Raw genomic sequence first — 16633 nt, 5'->3', positions numbered from 1 at the left:
ACTAAGACCACCCCAAACTCAGTCATTGAGCTCCTATATGCTGATGGTGCTGCAGTGGGCACTACGTTGGAAGCTAATCTCAGAGAATCATTGACTTGTTTACTCAGGCTCCTAAAGTCAGTCTTCTTTTTCCAGCTCTGTCAGGGAAGACACACTAGAGGACAGAACAAACGCTTTAAGGATGTGCTGAAAATCAACATGAAGTAATGTAACATTGGCATCACTTCCTGGGAGGCCTTGATTCAAACCAGATGGCGGCAGAGTCTGTGGGAAACATCCGAGTTGTTTGAGACCAGGCAACGACAAAACAAAGAGGAAAAATGAAAGCGACAAAAACACTTCATGCCCTGAACTGATAGTCCATGCGCAGACATCCCACATGACAAGAAATGTCCTAGGTGCATTAAATTCTGCAGATCCTGAATCAGCCCCATCAACCACATTGAACTCATAGAAGACAATCTTCCTCGTTAGCGAAGGGATAGTAGCCAATATATAATATACAGTGCAGGGCTGGATTCTCCGGCCGACAGCTGCGTGTTTTTCGGCAGCACGCTGTTTGCTGGGAGTCTCTACTCCCGCCACTTGTCAATGGTATTTCCCATTGAAGCCATCCCACGTCGCCGGAAAACCTGCGAGCGGGGATATGTTGCTGGCGAGAAAAGTGAATCGCAGTGGCTGGAGAATTCCGGCCATAGTACTTTAGATACAATGACCTTATGATACAATTAGACACCATGGGCGGTATTCTCCCCTACCCGGCGGGACGGGGGGTCCCGGCGTACCGGAGTGGTGCCAACCACTCTGGTGTTGGGCCTCTCCAAAGGTGAGGAATTCTCTGCACCTTTAAGGGCTAGGCCCGCGCTGGAGGAGTTGGCACCCCGCCGACCGGCGCGAGCGGCCTTTGGCTCCCCGCGGCCGCCGCGAATGGCCTTTCCGCCCCGCCAGCCAGCGCGATTGGCTGGCCGAAAGGCCTTCGCCGGCTGGCGTGAAGCCGCGCATGGGCCGGAGCGTCAGCGGCCGCTAACGTCATCACTGCGCATGCGCGGTAGGCCGGTCTCTTCCGCCTCCGCCATGGTGGAGGCCGTGGTGGCGGCGGAAGAAAAAGAGTGCCCCGCGGCACTGGCCAGCCCGCCGATCGGTGGGCCCCGATCGTGGGCCAGGCCACCGTGGGGGCACCCCCCAGGGTCTGATCGCCCCGCGCACCCCCCAGGACCCAGGGCCCGTTCGCACCGCCTGCTCCCGCTGCCACCCGAGGTGGTTTAAACCACGTCGGCAGGAGAGGCCTGACAGCGGTGGGACTTCGGCCCATCGCAGGTCGGCGAATCGCCGTGGGGGGCCCGCCGACCGGCACGGGGGGCCCGCCGACCGGCGCGCTATGATTCCCGACCCCGCCAATTCCTGGGTGGCGGAGAATTCCCGGTATGGGACAATTGGGCGCGGCCGTTGTGGCGCGGCCGTTTGGACGCAGCTGTTTGGGCGCCATGGGACAATTGGGCGCAGCCAATTCGGCGCGGCCGTTTGGGCGCAGACGACAGAAATTATTTTACTTTTTGTGGCTAGTAAATTGTTGCAAGTAAATTGTTGCAAGATTCAGTATCATTCGAAGTAAGGACTTAAAAGCAAGCTTAAAACTGTAAATTAAAAGATGAGCTTTAAAAAGTTTTTAAACTAACTTTATTATAAATTAAAAACCTTAAATTAGTTTATTTAGTTAAAAACCTTAAATTAGTTCATTTAGTTTAGTTCATTTGGTAATTATGAGCAAGGCTCTTCAAGTACTCGATAGCATCCATGTTTTCAAATTTAAGAACAGTTTCATGTATTCTTTTATCTTTATTGTAAATTAAAAACCTTAAATTAGTTCATTTAGTTAAAAACCTTAAATTAGTTCATTTAGTTTAGTTCATTTGGTAAGTATGAGCAAGGCTCCTCAAGTACTCGATAGCATCCATGTTTTCAAATTTAAGAACAGTTTCATGTATTCTTTTATCTGCATCTCTATACTTTTTTAGTTTTTGTGGCGGTTCATGGCCGGCTAGTAACCTTTCATAATATGCATCTCTACCTTTCTGTACTTTTCGTAGGCCATCAATTAGTTTCCATATGGTGGGATGATGCATGCCAAGTTCGTATTTCAATCGACGGTGGGCTGCCTCCGCATTATTGTTTGTGCGGTCTTCCCCGTTTAATGTTCTCTGATAAAGGTTCCAAATCTCAGGGCGAAATAAAGGTGTTCGTCTACCATTTCCTCGTCTGTTCAGACGACCAACATATGTATCTTCAAACCAGTTGAGTAAATCTTGAAGTTCTTGCGGCAGTTGGGTCGCTAAAGCATCCAGATATTCATCGATTTTGTTCAAAGGTACAAAGGCAATGGCAATAATCATTTTAGCTTTTAACGCGAAATCTGGATCAGTGTTATACAAACTACGGAACCCCATACTAGCTAGATGTTTTTGCATATTTTGAGCTAAATGAAAAAAACATCCTTTTATTTGAACATCAGGGAATATGTCTTTCATAGCACTGTGCGCAGCTTGTTCATAATCACAGACGATTGAACTGGGTTTCAAGTTGGGTTCGATTTCTTTCAATAATGCGAACATTCTCGCACATGTGGTGCGTTGCTTGTTGGGCAAAAGAGCATAAACCGTAGGAGTAACTCCTCCGTGTTTTTTTACCATAATTACATAAATCTGAGAAAAGAGGCTGGGAGCAATACTGAATGTGCCATCTGCAAACCACATATCAGATGTCAATAAGTACTGTAGGCAGCTCTGTCTTCCGAAGATTAATATCCGGTCGTGACCTGGTCCGCTATCACAAAGTAAAAAATTTTCTTCCACTCCTGGTTGAGGGACATATATCCTGTAGCATTCTGGCACAATCAATTGTTCAATACATAATTACGCTTTCTGCTTATCATTCTCCTCAAAGCAGATATATTAGGAATGGCTGGTAGACTAGATTGGGATTTGTCTGTCAAACATTCATTAACAACTACAGTCGGTGCCTCAAGGGTTTCCTGTGCTCTCTTTTTTATTTTAGTTTTCACGAGTGCAACCTCTACTTGTGCAGCAGAAGCATCATGCGAATGGCTGTTCAGCTGCCTCACCACGTTTGCAGCTTTAGTATGGAGCCGTGCTTTGCACCGGTTTTTTTGCTCACAACGCCAAAATTTCACTTTGCTGTCACCTTTGCTTGTTTTGTCAAAGACGTAAAGGAATCCGTTATGAACAAATTTTTCTTTACCACGTTTCGTTGATACTTCCTCAGCCATCATATGGGTATGCAAATTGGTTTAGTTAAAAAATATATAAAAAGATGGTGATAGAAAACACCTGTGACAGCGGACCCGCACCAGCAACCAACTCAACTGAGGCTAATTTACAAATAAAGAAATGTTATTATGGCCAAAACGTCCGACGCCAAAACGTCCGGCGCCAAAACGTCCGGCGCCAAAACAGCCGGCGCCAAAATGGCCACGCCACAACGGCCGCGCTCAAATGGCTGCGCCAAAACGTACCTAACCCGAGAATTCCGGCCACGGCAGGGGCGAGATTTACGAAGGCGTGAGGGCAATTCCCTGACCCTGCGGGGGGGTCGGAGAATTCCGCCCCATATAAGTGCAAGTTCTTTGGCAATGAACTGACCAATGGTTGTGTTTCTAATTATACACACAATGTTGAAATTGTGCCATGTGCTGTTAGCTATAGTAAGAAGTCTTACAACACCAGGTTAAAGTCCAACAGGTTTGTTTCAAACACGAGCTTTCGGAGCACGGCTCCTTCTTCAGGAATGACCTGAAGAAGGAGCCGTGCTCCGAAAGCTCGTGTTTGAAACAAACCTGTTGGACTTTAACCTGGTGTTGTAAGACTTCTTACTGTGCTCACCCCAGTCCAACGCCGGCATCTCCGCATCATGGCTGTTAGCTATAAGCACAGTAATGCAATTGTATACGTTTCCTGTTTGCTATTTCAATTAATTAATTTGAGCTCACTTTAAATGTGTTAATGTCTTCACTAAAATGATTGATAAAGACATTTCCTGGAAATGGACCAACATGTCTGTTGACTCAAATGAAAAGATGGGCTTTGCTGCTGCCATGGAGATAGCAGAACCCTCAATGGCTATGATGGCGTGAAGCGATGCTGAATAGCCATCAGGTTTCAATATGAACGTTGCTCCTGGTGACAGTGTTTGCTCTCAGTTCTGATTTCCAGTGGGCTAGGCAACATGAGCCGCAGTGTAGTTTTGCATTTACTACCCATGGACCGTCCTGAGCCATTTGAAAATAGTAGGGGAGCTTGAAAAGTGTGCAGACCAGTATTGGTCGTTTCAACATAACAAATCGATTAGCTCATCATTACCACATGACTGTATATGGGTGTTTGCCGTGCGCAATTTGGCTGCTGAGTTTCCTACATTAAACCAGTGACTCGACTTTAAAAAGTACTTAATTGGCTATAAAGTGTCATTTTAGGAGGGAAAAGTGGAGGTAGCATTGTCGGTGTTTCCATTCATATTTTCAGACACTTTACCCCCAAAAATTCAAGGGGCTGTGAATGAGCCCACCCTGCCAGAAACGTCAGCTTTTAAAAGATTGGACCACTCTTTTAAAACTGTAAAACAAAAGGAACCCACCCACCCACCCCCTCTGCAACCACAGAATGCCTCCACACTTCCCACCTACCACGGTACCCCTGGCACCTCCTCCACAGAATCCCCCCACCCCCACACATCCCCCACAGAACTGCCCCCACCCCCACCTGCACCTCTCCCACAGAGCCCCAGCCCCCCCGTTACTACGCCCAGCTCTGCCCCATGAACAGACAGGGGGCAGTGCCAAAGTACTGCCCAAGCATGACCCTTTCCCCCCGTGGGGCTGTACTCACCTATGTGCCTCGGAGGGTTCTGATTGTCAGGTTCACGATGTGGGGGATCTGCTGTGACGGCATATCGGTGTGAATGGACAATTTAATGTGGAAGGACCATCAGGCGTAAAGTCCTGATATGCATCGTTAAGTAGATACAAATGGGGATTCCATTCTGTCATTGGCAAGGGGCAGAGACAATCAAGTGGGGAAATTCTGTTGTGGAAATGCCGTTTTGGGACTCCCGCTCGATTCCCTGCCTCCTCTGCCTTTCCCGCCCCTCAGCAGTGGGAGTAGAAAATCCCCCCCTCCCCCCACTGAGTATTTTCTTTTAACATGCAGACTAAAACTGACAAACCAAACCATGAACTCACAGGTTTGGATACAGACTTCATGTTTTGTTGCTGGGTAAATGGAGCAGGTTCCATAGTCCTGTGGAGGAACTTTCCCCTTCGAGGTGTAAATTAGGAGTTGCCCATTTCCTAACATCGTGATCCCACCTCACAAGTAGCTGTGCCCACCCATACTATCATTGAGGTGTGGTGGCAGGGCTGCTACCTCCTGAAGCAGGTCCAAGGCAGGGAAGAAGACAGGCAGATTTTGAGGTGGGCAGGTTACTGGGCCTACTTCCATTCACTGGGACATCAACCCAGTTCTGAACATATCTTTGGCACCTTAAACCTCATCTTTCACCTCTCAACCCCACCCGCTCGCCAACATCCCCCTTGCAACTGTGTCACCAATCCCTGCTGAGCCGAATCCATTGGTGGGTTTCAAGTTTAGCGAGGCATTCAAAATGGGATTCCATTACATGGCTGAATTCATAAAGTCAGCAGAGTTCAATACATTAAAACCTTTGAAGTAGTTGAACATGTGCTCATCTGTCGCATTGCTTCAAAGTCTGAACAGATGGCTGGACTGTGAAATAATGTAAAGATTAAAACACAGGATCCAAATGACATATTAAGATCTGAATCCTACTACTGATGAATGCAGAAGAGTGCTTTATTCAGAAATAATGTATTCTAATGCAGCTGAATGCTTTTACAATGCTGGTCAACTTAATTGTTACTTAAGAGCAAAGTTCTATCATCAATCATTGCATTAAAAGCGTACTTAAATCAGCCTACAGCATAAAATTATGATGTGAAGTTGTCAACAACTTGTAACCTTTCCTATGAAAAGGTTCCTGACACCAGAACAAATTTCCACCTTGGTTCATGAATACTCTGACCTGGCATGGTTTATAGAACATACAGTGCTGAAGGAGGCCATTCAGCCCATCGAGTCTGCACTGACCCACATAAGCCCTCATTTCCACCCTCTCCCCGTAACCCAATAACCCCTCCTATCCTTTTTCGTCACTAAGGGCAATTTATCATGGCAAATCCACCTAACCTGCACGTCTTTAGACTGTGGGAGGAAACCGGAGCACCCGGAGGAAACCCACGCAGACACGGGGAGAACGTGCAGACTCCACACAGACAGTGACCCAGCGGGGAATTGAACCTGGGACCCTGGCGCTGTGAAGCCACAGTGCTATCCGCTTGTGCTACTGTGCTGCCTTATGCAGGCTTCAGAAACACACCTTCATTGTTAAAAATTTTGAACACCATGAAATACATAATTTAGATAGCCAGAAAAATGAGAGTCCTGTTCATTTTTGATGTGTTGGATCCCAATCCACCATGTTTCCCATTTCCATCAAAATGGTGTGAATCAGGTGGTAACTTTGGAATTGCAGCCCCCCACCCCCTCTGCCCAATGCAGGTTTGTCCCATATCAGGATGGCAGAATCTGTCCGCCAGTGTCATTGAACAATAGCATAGAATTGTTTTGTGAACACTTTTTTCCAGAATAAATAAACCATTTTAATAGACCCCAGTAAAAATTGAGTAGTGTCAACCTTGGTTCTGAGCTGGAAGGTTTGGTGTTCAAGATGCTCTTGTGAGACTTGAGTATGTAATCTGTGCAGATACTGCAATATGGTACTGAAGAAATATCGTGGTACTTTTCAGATGAGTGTTAAGCCAAAGATCCTGCCCGCTCATGTAGCTGGAAAAGATCTCATAGTACCACTCAATAAAGTGCAGGAAAGGTGTCTTGGCCAACATTTTATCTTCAACCATCATCACTAAATAATAATGTAATAATAATCTCTATTGTCACAAGTAGGCTTACATTAACACTGCAATGAAGTTACTGTGAAAAGCCCAGTCGCCACGTCCCGGCGCCTGTTCGGGTACACAGAGGGAGAATTCAGAATGTCCAAGTTACCAAACAGCCCATCCACAGTATTTTAGACTTGTGGGAGGAAAGCAGAGCACCCCCACGCAGGCACGGGGAGAACTTGCAGACTCCGCACAGACAGTGACCCAAGCCGGGAGTCAAACCTGGGGCCCTGGCTCTGTGAAGCAACAGTGCTAACCACTGCGCTACTGTGCCGCTGAATTATCTGTCATTTTATCTTATCGCTGCCTGTGGGACTTTGCTGTGTGCAAATTGGGGCTATTACATTTTGTTACTTTACAACAGTAACTGCTTTTTGAAAAAAAATGCATTGGACATCTTACCAAAGTGATTGGCTGCCATTCTGACAATTTACAAAAGAATGATAGGAAGAGATAGAGAGAGGGATCGAGAGAGGGACAGAGAGAGAGAGAGAAATAGACATAGACAGGTAGAGAGATGATTGATATATAGACAGACAGACGGATGGACAGACAGAGTGCTTCTGTAAAAAGTATGTGACAAACGTCTCACTGGCTTGTAAATATGTTACATATAACTTACATTTTTTGGAACATATTGATCATTACCTCATTTGCGTATGACATTACCAGTGCGATGTATAATTCTTCCAATTCTCTGTGCTTTTCAAGTGATTTCCAAACTTCATGCTTCATGAGTGAGTCTTCGGATTAGTTTGAATATTTAGATCTTTGGCCAGCTGCTAAATTCAACATTAATTGTTGTGTAGAAATGGTTACTGTTTTCACACACACAGACCCAAATGTACTGCCGTCAACATCTGCTGGAAAAACTAGAGTAATGACCAATAGACCTTTTCTGGCCACAATGTGATAACAATTTATTGAAGAGGAAGCGTAAGTGCAGTCACAAAATCACAAGATCGCAACAAATATGGAAGGTCCACTATGTCTCAATTCATTCATGTAGCAAGGCACTACAGATTCCTTCAGGTTCCTGCTTCCCCATTGTGATATCTAATTTTACTCTCGATAACCCTAGCTGCAAATCTATTCCATGCACTGATATCTCTTAGTAAAGAAAAATGTCATGATGTCCTGTATGTCCCAATGTCTGGCAGATTATATCAAACAGCACATAAGTTTGGCTGTTCTCAATATGCTATAATACCCGATCATTCTGTGCTTGCAAAACTCAAAATATAGGCCTGATTACCAACACCTCCCCCCCCCCCCCACCCTTGGCATATTTTCTGGCGCCGGAGGCGACTTGCCATTGGTCGCTAGTGGGGTCTTCCAGTCCTGCCGAAGTCTCCGGTATTTTAATAGCTTGTCCGTCCAGCTGGGGGGGGGGGGGGGGGGGGGGGGAGGTAGGGGGGGGGGGGGTGTAGCCTTTGGTCAGACTAGAAGATCCCATCAGTTCGAAAAGCTGGAAAATCACATTAGATGTGACTTTGTGATGGACAACAGGTTAGCACTATGGCTTCACAGCGCCAGCGTCCCAGGTTCGATTCCCAGCTTGGGTCACTGTCTGTGCAGGGTCTGCACTTTCCCCCCCGTGTCTGGGCTGGTTTCCTCCGGGTGCTCGTGTTTCCTCCCACAAGTCCCGAAAGATGTGCTGTTAGGTGAATTGAACATTCTGAATTCTCCCTCTGTGTATCCAAACAGCAACTGGCATGTGGCAACTAGGGAATTTTCATGTAACCTCATTGCAGTGTAAATATAAGCCTACTTGTGACAATAATAAAGATTATTATTATTATTATTATAATAATCAACGCTGATTGTGCTAAGAATTCCACTAACAGCCAATTTAAGATTATTAGTCAGAATCACAGTGTGGTTAACTTGTGTGTGCTAGAAGCCACATATATTCACACACAGGGCCCTATCCTTTGCAGACAGAAGGAGCATGGAACACACATTGCGCCTTTTTCAACTCAACAAAAATTTGGGTGATTACCATTCTTTGTTTCATTCCCAAGTCAATGTCTTCATTAACCAGAGTTGACCTGCCTGGCTTGCGTTTGAACAAATGCTTGAAAGTTAACTGCTGCCTGCTGCATTCTCCATGGCATTGCCTCTTCCAATCAACGCTCTCTTCTCATGCAGTATGTTCCCTTCACTATTGGTATTCTTGTGATCTGTCCAGATGAGTGCAAGATGAAAAGCATGCCCTTTTTTCCGCAATACTACAGAATAACTTATTTGAAACAGCTCTCTTAGGGCGGCACGGTGGCGCAGTGGTTAGCACTGCTGCCTCTCGGCGCCGAGGTCCCAGATTTGATCACGGCCCCGGGTCATTCTCCATATGGAATTTGTACATTCTCCCCATGTCTGCATGGGTCTCACCCCCACAACCCAAAAGATGTGCAGGGTAGGTGGATTAGCCATGCTAAATTGCCCCTTAATTGGAAAAGAAACCGCTCTGTTGCCCTTGCTGTTGCATATCGGTTTGACATGGTGTTTCAGACTTTTATGGATGAGGTCACTTTCTGACACACCGTCTTTTCCAGGTTGAAGTGTCAGATTTCTTCAGATCATCTACTTATTTAACATGAAGAAGATACTTCTGGTGCACTTAATCTGTATTTCCAACCCTACTGTCTTCTTGTCAGGTTGGAAAGACCACTTGAAGCACAGTGAAACCCCACCATTATGTGACTTATAAAGAGCAGTATTCTAGCTGCACTCCCAGCCTGTCAAACATTCACAAAATAGTCATTTTCTGCAATCTCGGTATAAAGGATGATTAGATAAATTTATGTCATAACTATGATTTTAAATGCATATTTAACTAGAAACATGAGTCAATTCAGCCAGCATTGAGAGGACAAACTAAAGCACTACCATAGGAAGACAGAAAGAAGTTGTATTATACAAAATGCTCTTCACAACATCAGGATATCTCAAACCTTTACAACAAGAGGAGCACATTTGCGGTCACTAGTGTGGTCGGTGTAATATGACAGTAATAAGGAAATAACAAATGCTACGTCTTAGTAACTACTTTAAAATCCATAGAATCCCGACAGTGCAGAAGGAGTCCATTCAGCCCATTGAGTCTGCATCGACCCTCTGCAGGAGCGCTCTACCTATGCCCACTGATCCACCCGAATCCCATGAATCCACACATTGATCATAGCCAATCCACCTAACCTGCACATCTTTGGAATGTGCGAGGAATCCAGAGCACCAAGAGGAAACCCACGTGGACACGGGAAGAACGTGCCATCTCCACACAGACAGTCATTCAAGTCTGGAATCAAACTCGGGTCCCCGGAGCTGTGAGGCAGCAGTGCTAACCACTGTGTCACTGTGCTGCCCACTTTTCAGAATGAAGGTTATCTTCCTCTTCTTCAGTTCTTTGCCTGAAGGCAGGTCCAACCCACAACCCCATGATTTCCACCTTGGTTAGGGCAAGAAGAGAGGTCCTGAATCCACCCCTGCTGGAACAGGGATTGAACTTCTTGCTGTTGGCACCAACCTGATCCACAACAGCCATCCAGACAACCCCCCAAGGAGCCAGTGTTGCTGTGGCAATGTGCACTTTTACATGTGTCATGGAAATGTCCCTTTAAGAAATGTGTACCTTATCAAATGGCTTCAGTGATGTCATTGTGTGGGTGGACCTCTGGCTTTTACTTTCGCTTTGAGCTGGGGTGGCTGTGGCTCTGCGTTTTAGTTTCAGTTTTACACTGTTGGAAGCTGGATTCAGACAAAAAAAGGCTTCTCGTCTCTCTCTCGGTATGTTAAAAGGTATCCAAATCACTTGATAATATAAAAGCGATACCTGTTTTCTGTAAAGAATTCAAACCTTCTGTGTTTTTAAAAGGGTTTTTCTGGTCTTGGATGATGTTATCAAATTGAGACAGCTGAAAGGGAAGTTATTGAGGGTTATATATATGCAGAGAACTGTAGCTGTGTGGGGGATTTATGTTTGTAGTGGATAAAAATGCTTATTGGGTGTGTTTACAAAATGTTAACTGAATTTGTAGAATAAACTTTGTTTTATTTAAAAGTGCTTGAAGCCTTGTTGAATAACACCTGAAAGGTAGGCCCTTATGCTCCTCATAACCAAAATCTATAAACAGTTGAACTCCATGATACACTTTGGTGTTCTCTAAACCCTGGCCCGTAATACATGCATGTTGTAGCCTGGAGCTATGGATAGTGATGGTAGAGGCTCCAATGTCTTTTCACCATATGGCTGACCAGGAATTGTCTCCGTTCTTATCATTTGCTATTAGCACAAGTTGGAAAGATTTGCCAAGTTGCTACTCAACCTGTTTGGATGCAGTATGGATGCACATTCTTTAACGATCAAGACCTGGATTTGCTATTGACCCTGGAGCTTCTAGCTCAGAGGCAGGAACACTACACATTGTGCCACAAGACCTCCAGTGAATACTTGTTGAAAGATAACTGTAAATCGGATATAAGGACTGCGATTCTCCGACCCCTCACCAGTGCCGTGCCGACCGCACCGACCACGCCGGCGCCATTGGTGCAGATTCTCCTATCACTGGAGAATCTGTGGACCAATAGCGCCGGTGTGGTCGGTGCGGTCAGCGCGGCACTGGTCAGGGGGCCGCTCAACATGGCCGGCCCCGGTGATTCTCCGTGCTCGATGGGCCGAATGCCCGCCGAGTTCGGCCAAGTCCCGCTAGTGCCGTTCATGTGTGGTCCTATCCGGCAGGACCCCGGCATTCATGCTGCGGGTGCCGTCCTGGTGTGGGGAAGGGGGAATCCGACTCCGGGGGGTGGGGGGGTGGCCTCCACTGTGGCCTGGCACGCGATCGGGGCCTACCAATCGGTGGGCAGGCTTATCCCGGGGGGGCCTATGTTCCTCGGCGCCGTGTCCCTGTAGGGCTCCGCCATGTTGTCCGGGGGCCGGCGCAGAGAAGGCAATCCATGCGCATGTACGAACTCGCGCCGACCGTGCTGCCGCCCGTATCGGCAGCTGGAGCTGCGTGAGGCGCTCCAGTGCCGTGCAGGCCCCTGTGTGGCGCAGGATCGCTGATCCAAGGGGCCAGATGATGCTGTCGTAAAACGCTCCAGCGTTTACAACAGCGTCAACACTTAGCCCCAGGATCGGGGAATCCTGCCCCATAGTTCTTTCGAATATTGATATAGCGCTGTGTATGCATGATGTATTAAAGTTGACATTTCTCTGTCAATAGTTTCTCAATGTCTTAAAATTTTTAACCATTTTAATTGTAAATGTCCCAATTTTAGTCTCGTAAATTGGCCAGATGCTCCTCATATATAATACTGATTTTAGAAATAAACCATTATTCTAGTATGTTGCTAAATACAAGACTTTGTCAATTTTCCTGTCAGACAAATATCATGGGCTGGATTCTCTGCAGCCCCGTGCCGAAATTGCATTTGGCACGGGGGCGGAGAATCAACTTTTGTGCCGAGATCAGGCCCAGCGCCGGTCTGGTGATTCTCTGGGACCCTAGAATCGGCGTTTTCGCGAATTACGCCATGCGGCTGGGGGGCCATTGGCGGAGGCCCGCCCAGCGATTCTCCACTCCCGACCGGCCGAGTTCCTGACGGCGTGGAACTAACATGCTATGGTTGGTCGAGACACTCGCGTGGCGGCTGCGTACTCAGTCCACAGCCGTGCTGGTGGGGGGCAGGGGGATCAGGCACCGGGGGGTCCTTATGGGTGGCCGAGGGACAGATCGGGCGGGTTGGATACAAGGGCATGTGGCCGATTGGGGGGGGGGCCTACATCTTGCAGCTGCCTCTGCGGTACGAGTCCGCCATGGTGCTCCGCGCGGCCGCTGGAGGCCGCTGCCGTGCGCATGCACGGACTCGAAACCGGAAGTGCTGGTGCCTGTATCCACAGCTACAGCTGTGTGAACTAATCTGGGTCTCTGGGTCCCCCTGCAGTCATTGGATCAGCTCAAACTTTCTTCAGGAATCTTTGGCGTGAAACACCAGCATTTCTATGCCGGCATGGGGACATAGCCCCATTTCGGAAGAATCCATATCTAATGTATCCAAGGCAGATTCTCTAGCAATTCAGAAGATTGTTATTGACTGATCAGAAGATGTTAATCAACATTGAACGCCTTCAAGGTCATCCCTCATTCTAACAAACAATACAATGGTCACTCATTATTATTCTATTATGCACATATTTTTATATTTTTGTTTATCTATTTAGCATTCGTCACTTCATTTCAAAAATAAAATGTATTGGTTGTGAAGTCTTTTGTGATGTACTGAGACTGTTCTATAAATGCATGTTTCATCCATTACTTCTATTGACAGGCAAATTGCCTTTGGAAGGTTTTACCACCCTAAGGAGAGGTGATCCCTTTGGACAACCCGATTCTTGAAAGGGATCTGAAACAGGTATTGGGCCCCTATTACCACATTCAAGGGGGTCTAGCATGTACTTTACATGGTCACATTGAGTGCCTGAAACCAGCACAAGGTCAAAGTGGCATCAGGAATAACCAACCACAATTCATAACTTAATAAGATATAGGAGCAAAATTACATCATTTGGTCCATTGAGTCTGCTCTGCCATTTGATCATGGTCTTATCCTGGCCTTAACTCCACCGTCCTACCCGTTCTCCATAATCCTTCAACTCATTACCAATTAAAAATCTGTCTAACTGCTCCTTAAATGTATTCACTGTCCCAGCATCCACCGCACTCTGCGGTAGCAAATTCCACAGATTCACAACCCTTTGGGAGAAGTAGTTTCTCCTCAACTCTGTTTTAAATTTGCTACCTCTTATCCGAAGACTATGACCTCTTGTTCTAGAATGCCCCACAAGAGGAAGCATCTGCTCAAAATCTACACTGCACATGCCTTTTATCATCTTGAATACCTCAATTTGATCTCCCCTCATTCTTCTAAACTTCACAGAGTAAAGGCCTAAACTGTGCAATCCCCCTTCAGACGACAAACCTATCTCTGGAATCAACCTGATAAACCTCCTCTGAACTGCCTCCAGTGTAGTGTTAATGTCAGCTGACTTGTGACAATGAAAGATTTATTTATTTATCTTTCCTCAAATAAGTGGACCAAAACTGGGCACAATACTCCAATTGCATTTTTTTGTGTGCCAATTTTTTCCTAGAAGAACGAGACGGCAAATTTCTATGCCTGAATATCTCATGCATTCTGAACTCAACTATTTAATAAAACAGATGAATAATAATGAATATGTAGTTTGTCATAGAAAACTCACATTTACTTTGTACATTAATATTGTTTATTACTTTTTGCAGTTTAATCCATTTGAGTTTGATTTCTCTGGTGCTCTTATGGATCTTATACCATAAACAAATGATTAGTATTCTTTGTATCGTTGAGCTTGATGATGGATTAATAACTTTGAAGGAACTGTTCTATTTTTATTGAGTTAGTTGTCAGAATTCTTACAGTTATCATATATTATTGATTAATGGAAAATTTCCATGTGTAAAATTCATTTTCTGCTTTTCTTTTCACTTATTGTGTTGTTCGTTATGAAACACAGCTGTTTTGCTGAGGAGATTGATAGACACAAATCGAAGGGCTACAGAATGAGAAGATGGCGTGTTTCCTCAAACATCCGGGGCCTGACAGTTTACGCCGATTCACCAGAGAATCTTTGGCTGATATTGATGCAAGATTTGCTAAGGAAAAAGCTGAAAAGGTATCAAAACTTCCAACAGAAGAGGAAGATGAAAAACCCAAACCCAAAAGTGACCTTGAGATTGGCAAACCCCTGCCATTTATTTACGGAGATCTCCCTCGAGAATTAATCGGCGAGCCTCTGGAGGAATTAGACCGCTTCTACAGTGCAAAGAGAGTAAGTTCCGGAAAGATTCATTTTTTTCTACAGTAACCTCAACTTTTAAAAGTAAACAAGATATGGAGATCGTCTATTACAAATGAGCAATCAGTTATAATTTATATCCCATGGTGTGTAAATACCTGCCATTTCAGGAGTTAAGAGATAAAAAGAGGCAGTATTTTCTACTTTTAGGAGATGTGAAAATCTTGCTCTTTTTGTTGTGTTAACAGAATTAGATGACATAAAAAACACACCAAAAATAGTGGGGAACCAAACAGCTAACGCAAGTGAGGAACATAAAGTAATTAATATCAGTAAACAAAATGTACCAGAGATGCTAAGGGACTAAAAGCCAATAAATCCCTTGGACGTATGGGCCAACGTCTTAGGGTTCTAAAAGAGCTGGCTGCAGAGATAGTGGACACATTGGTTATGGTGTTCTAAAATTCCCTGGGATCTAAAGTGGTCCCAGTAAATTGAAAGATAACGCGATTCTCCAAAATGGAGCCAAGTGTTCGCGCCATTGTGAAACGCAACGGCGTTCACGATGGCGCGAAACGGGCAGGGGGACGACCGATTCTGGCCCCCACAGGGGTGTCAGTGTTCAACTTGCCAGCCGCGCAAGATAGTAGGCCCGGGGGGGGGAGGCCGGCCCGCCGACTGGTGGGCCCCGATCGTGAGCCAGCTCCCATCGGAGCCCCCTCCCCCCCCCGGTGAACGATCGCTTTTCCCCGCCCCACAGGCCGCCACTGACCTTTCGCGCAGAGTTCCCGCTGGCAGCGACCAGGGGTGAACGGCGCCGGCTGGGCTCTGTCATATCCGCGCAGCCGCTCGGCCTATCCAGGCCGGAGAATCGGCGGCCCCGCCAATTCCAGCAGCCCGTGGCCTGCGCTGCGTCGAACGCGCCAACGCAAGTGACGCCGATTCTCCGCACCTTGGAGAATCGCGTACCAGCGTCGGTGCATCGTGGCGCGGTTGCTGCGATTGTCCGGCCCGGCGCGGGGCTCGGAGAATCGCCCCCAACGAACGTAATGTCACTTCAAGGAAAGAGGACAGTAAAATAAGGCTGGTTAGCTAATAACAGGAAGTACTGGAATCTATTATTAAAGAGGTAATGGGGCACTTGGAAAAATCATAATGTAACTAGGCAGAGTCAACAAGTGTCAAATGTTCTGAAAGGGAAATATGTGACAGACTTAGTGAAGATCTTTGGCGAAGTAACTAGGGTAGATAAAGGGGAACAAGTGCACTGAGTATATCTGGGTTCCAAAAAGCATTCAATAAAGTGCCACACAAAAGATTATTTCACAAGATCTAGACTCATGGATGTAAAAGTAATATGGATGAATATGGATTGGTTAATAGACAGAAAGCAGAGAAGAATTGTGAATGCTCAGACAGCGAGCATTTTCAAGACTGTGAGATGGATAAATCTTTGGACCTGAGGGAATTTGGCAGGAGAGGTCAAAGACCACCCAGGGTCTTATTGAATGTATGGGCCATACCTGCTCCTATTTCTTATGTTCTTATGTGAATAAAAATGCTGGTGGGTTCAGCCTTCTGTCAGGTTCAATAAAATCGTGTTACCACACACTGAAGTATATTCGAGGCAGCAGAAACTTTGTATCTAAAGTAATTATGAATGCTTCCATCTCACTTTAGATGTGAGATGGAGTTTTTGCTTTAAGTGCACTTGGCAATCTGGGTGCAAATTATGCTCAAAATTGTCCAGG

General features: G+C 46.0%; 1 protein-coding gene across 8 annotated transcripts in view; it reads left to right on the top strand.

The window, feature by feature from the left end:
* LOC119954164 (sodium channel protein type 2 subunit alpha-like) overlaps window positions 1-16633 on the top strand; it is a 295132-nt gene that overhangs the window by 79817 nt on the left and 198682 nt on the right. For 4 of the 8 annotated variants that reach the window (XM_038779138.1, XM_038779142.1, XM_038779143.1 and 1 more), the window contains exons 2-3: window positions 13376-13459; window positions 14601-14915. In XM_038779138.1, the coding sequence (XP_038635066.1) occupies window positions 14655-14915 (261 nt within the window). In that variant the 5' untranslated portion in view covers window positions 13376-13459; window positions 14601-14654. The remainder of the gene's footprint in view (window positions 1-13375; window positions 13460-14600; window positions 14916-16633) is intronic. The other 4 variants (XM_038779136.1, XM_038779137.1, XM_038779134.1 and 1 more) reach the window with 1 other exon arrangement.

Source organism: Scyliorhinus canicula, chromosome 19, assembly GCF_902713615.1.
Source record: "Scyliorhinus canicula chromosome 19, sScyCan1.1, whole genome shotgun sequence".
In the NCBI taxonomy this organism is placed as follows: Eukaryota; Metazoa; Chordata; class Chondrichthyes; order Carcharhiniformes; family Scyliorhinidae; genus Scyliorhinus; species Scyliorhinus canicula.
The sequence above is the reverse complement of the archived record's forward strand: the minus strand, read 5'-3'. Positions and strand labels throughout refer to the sequence as shown.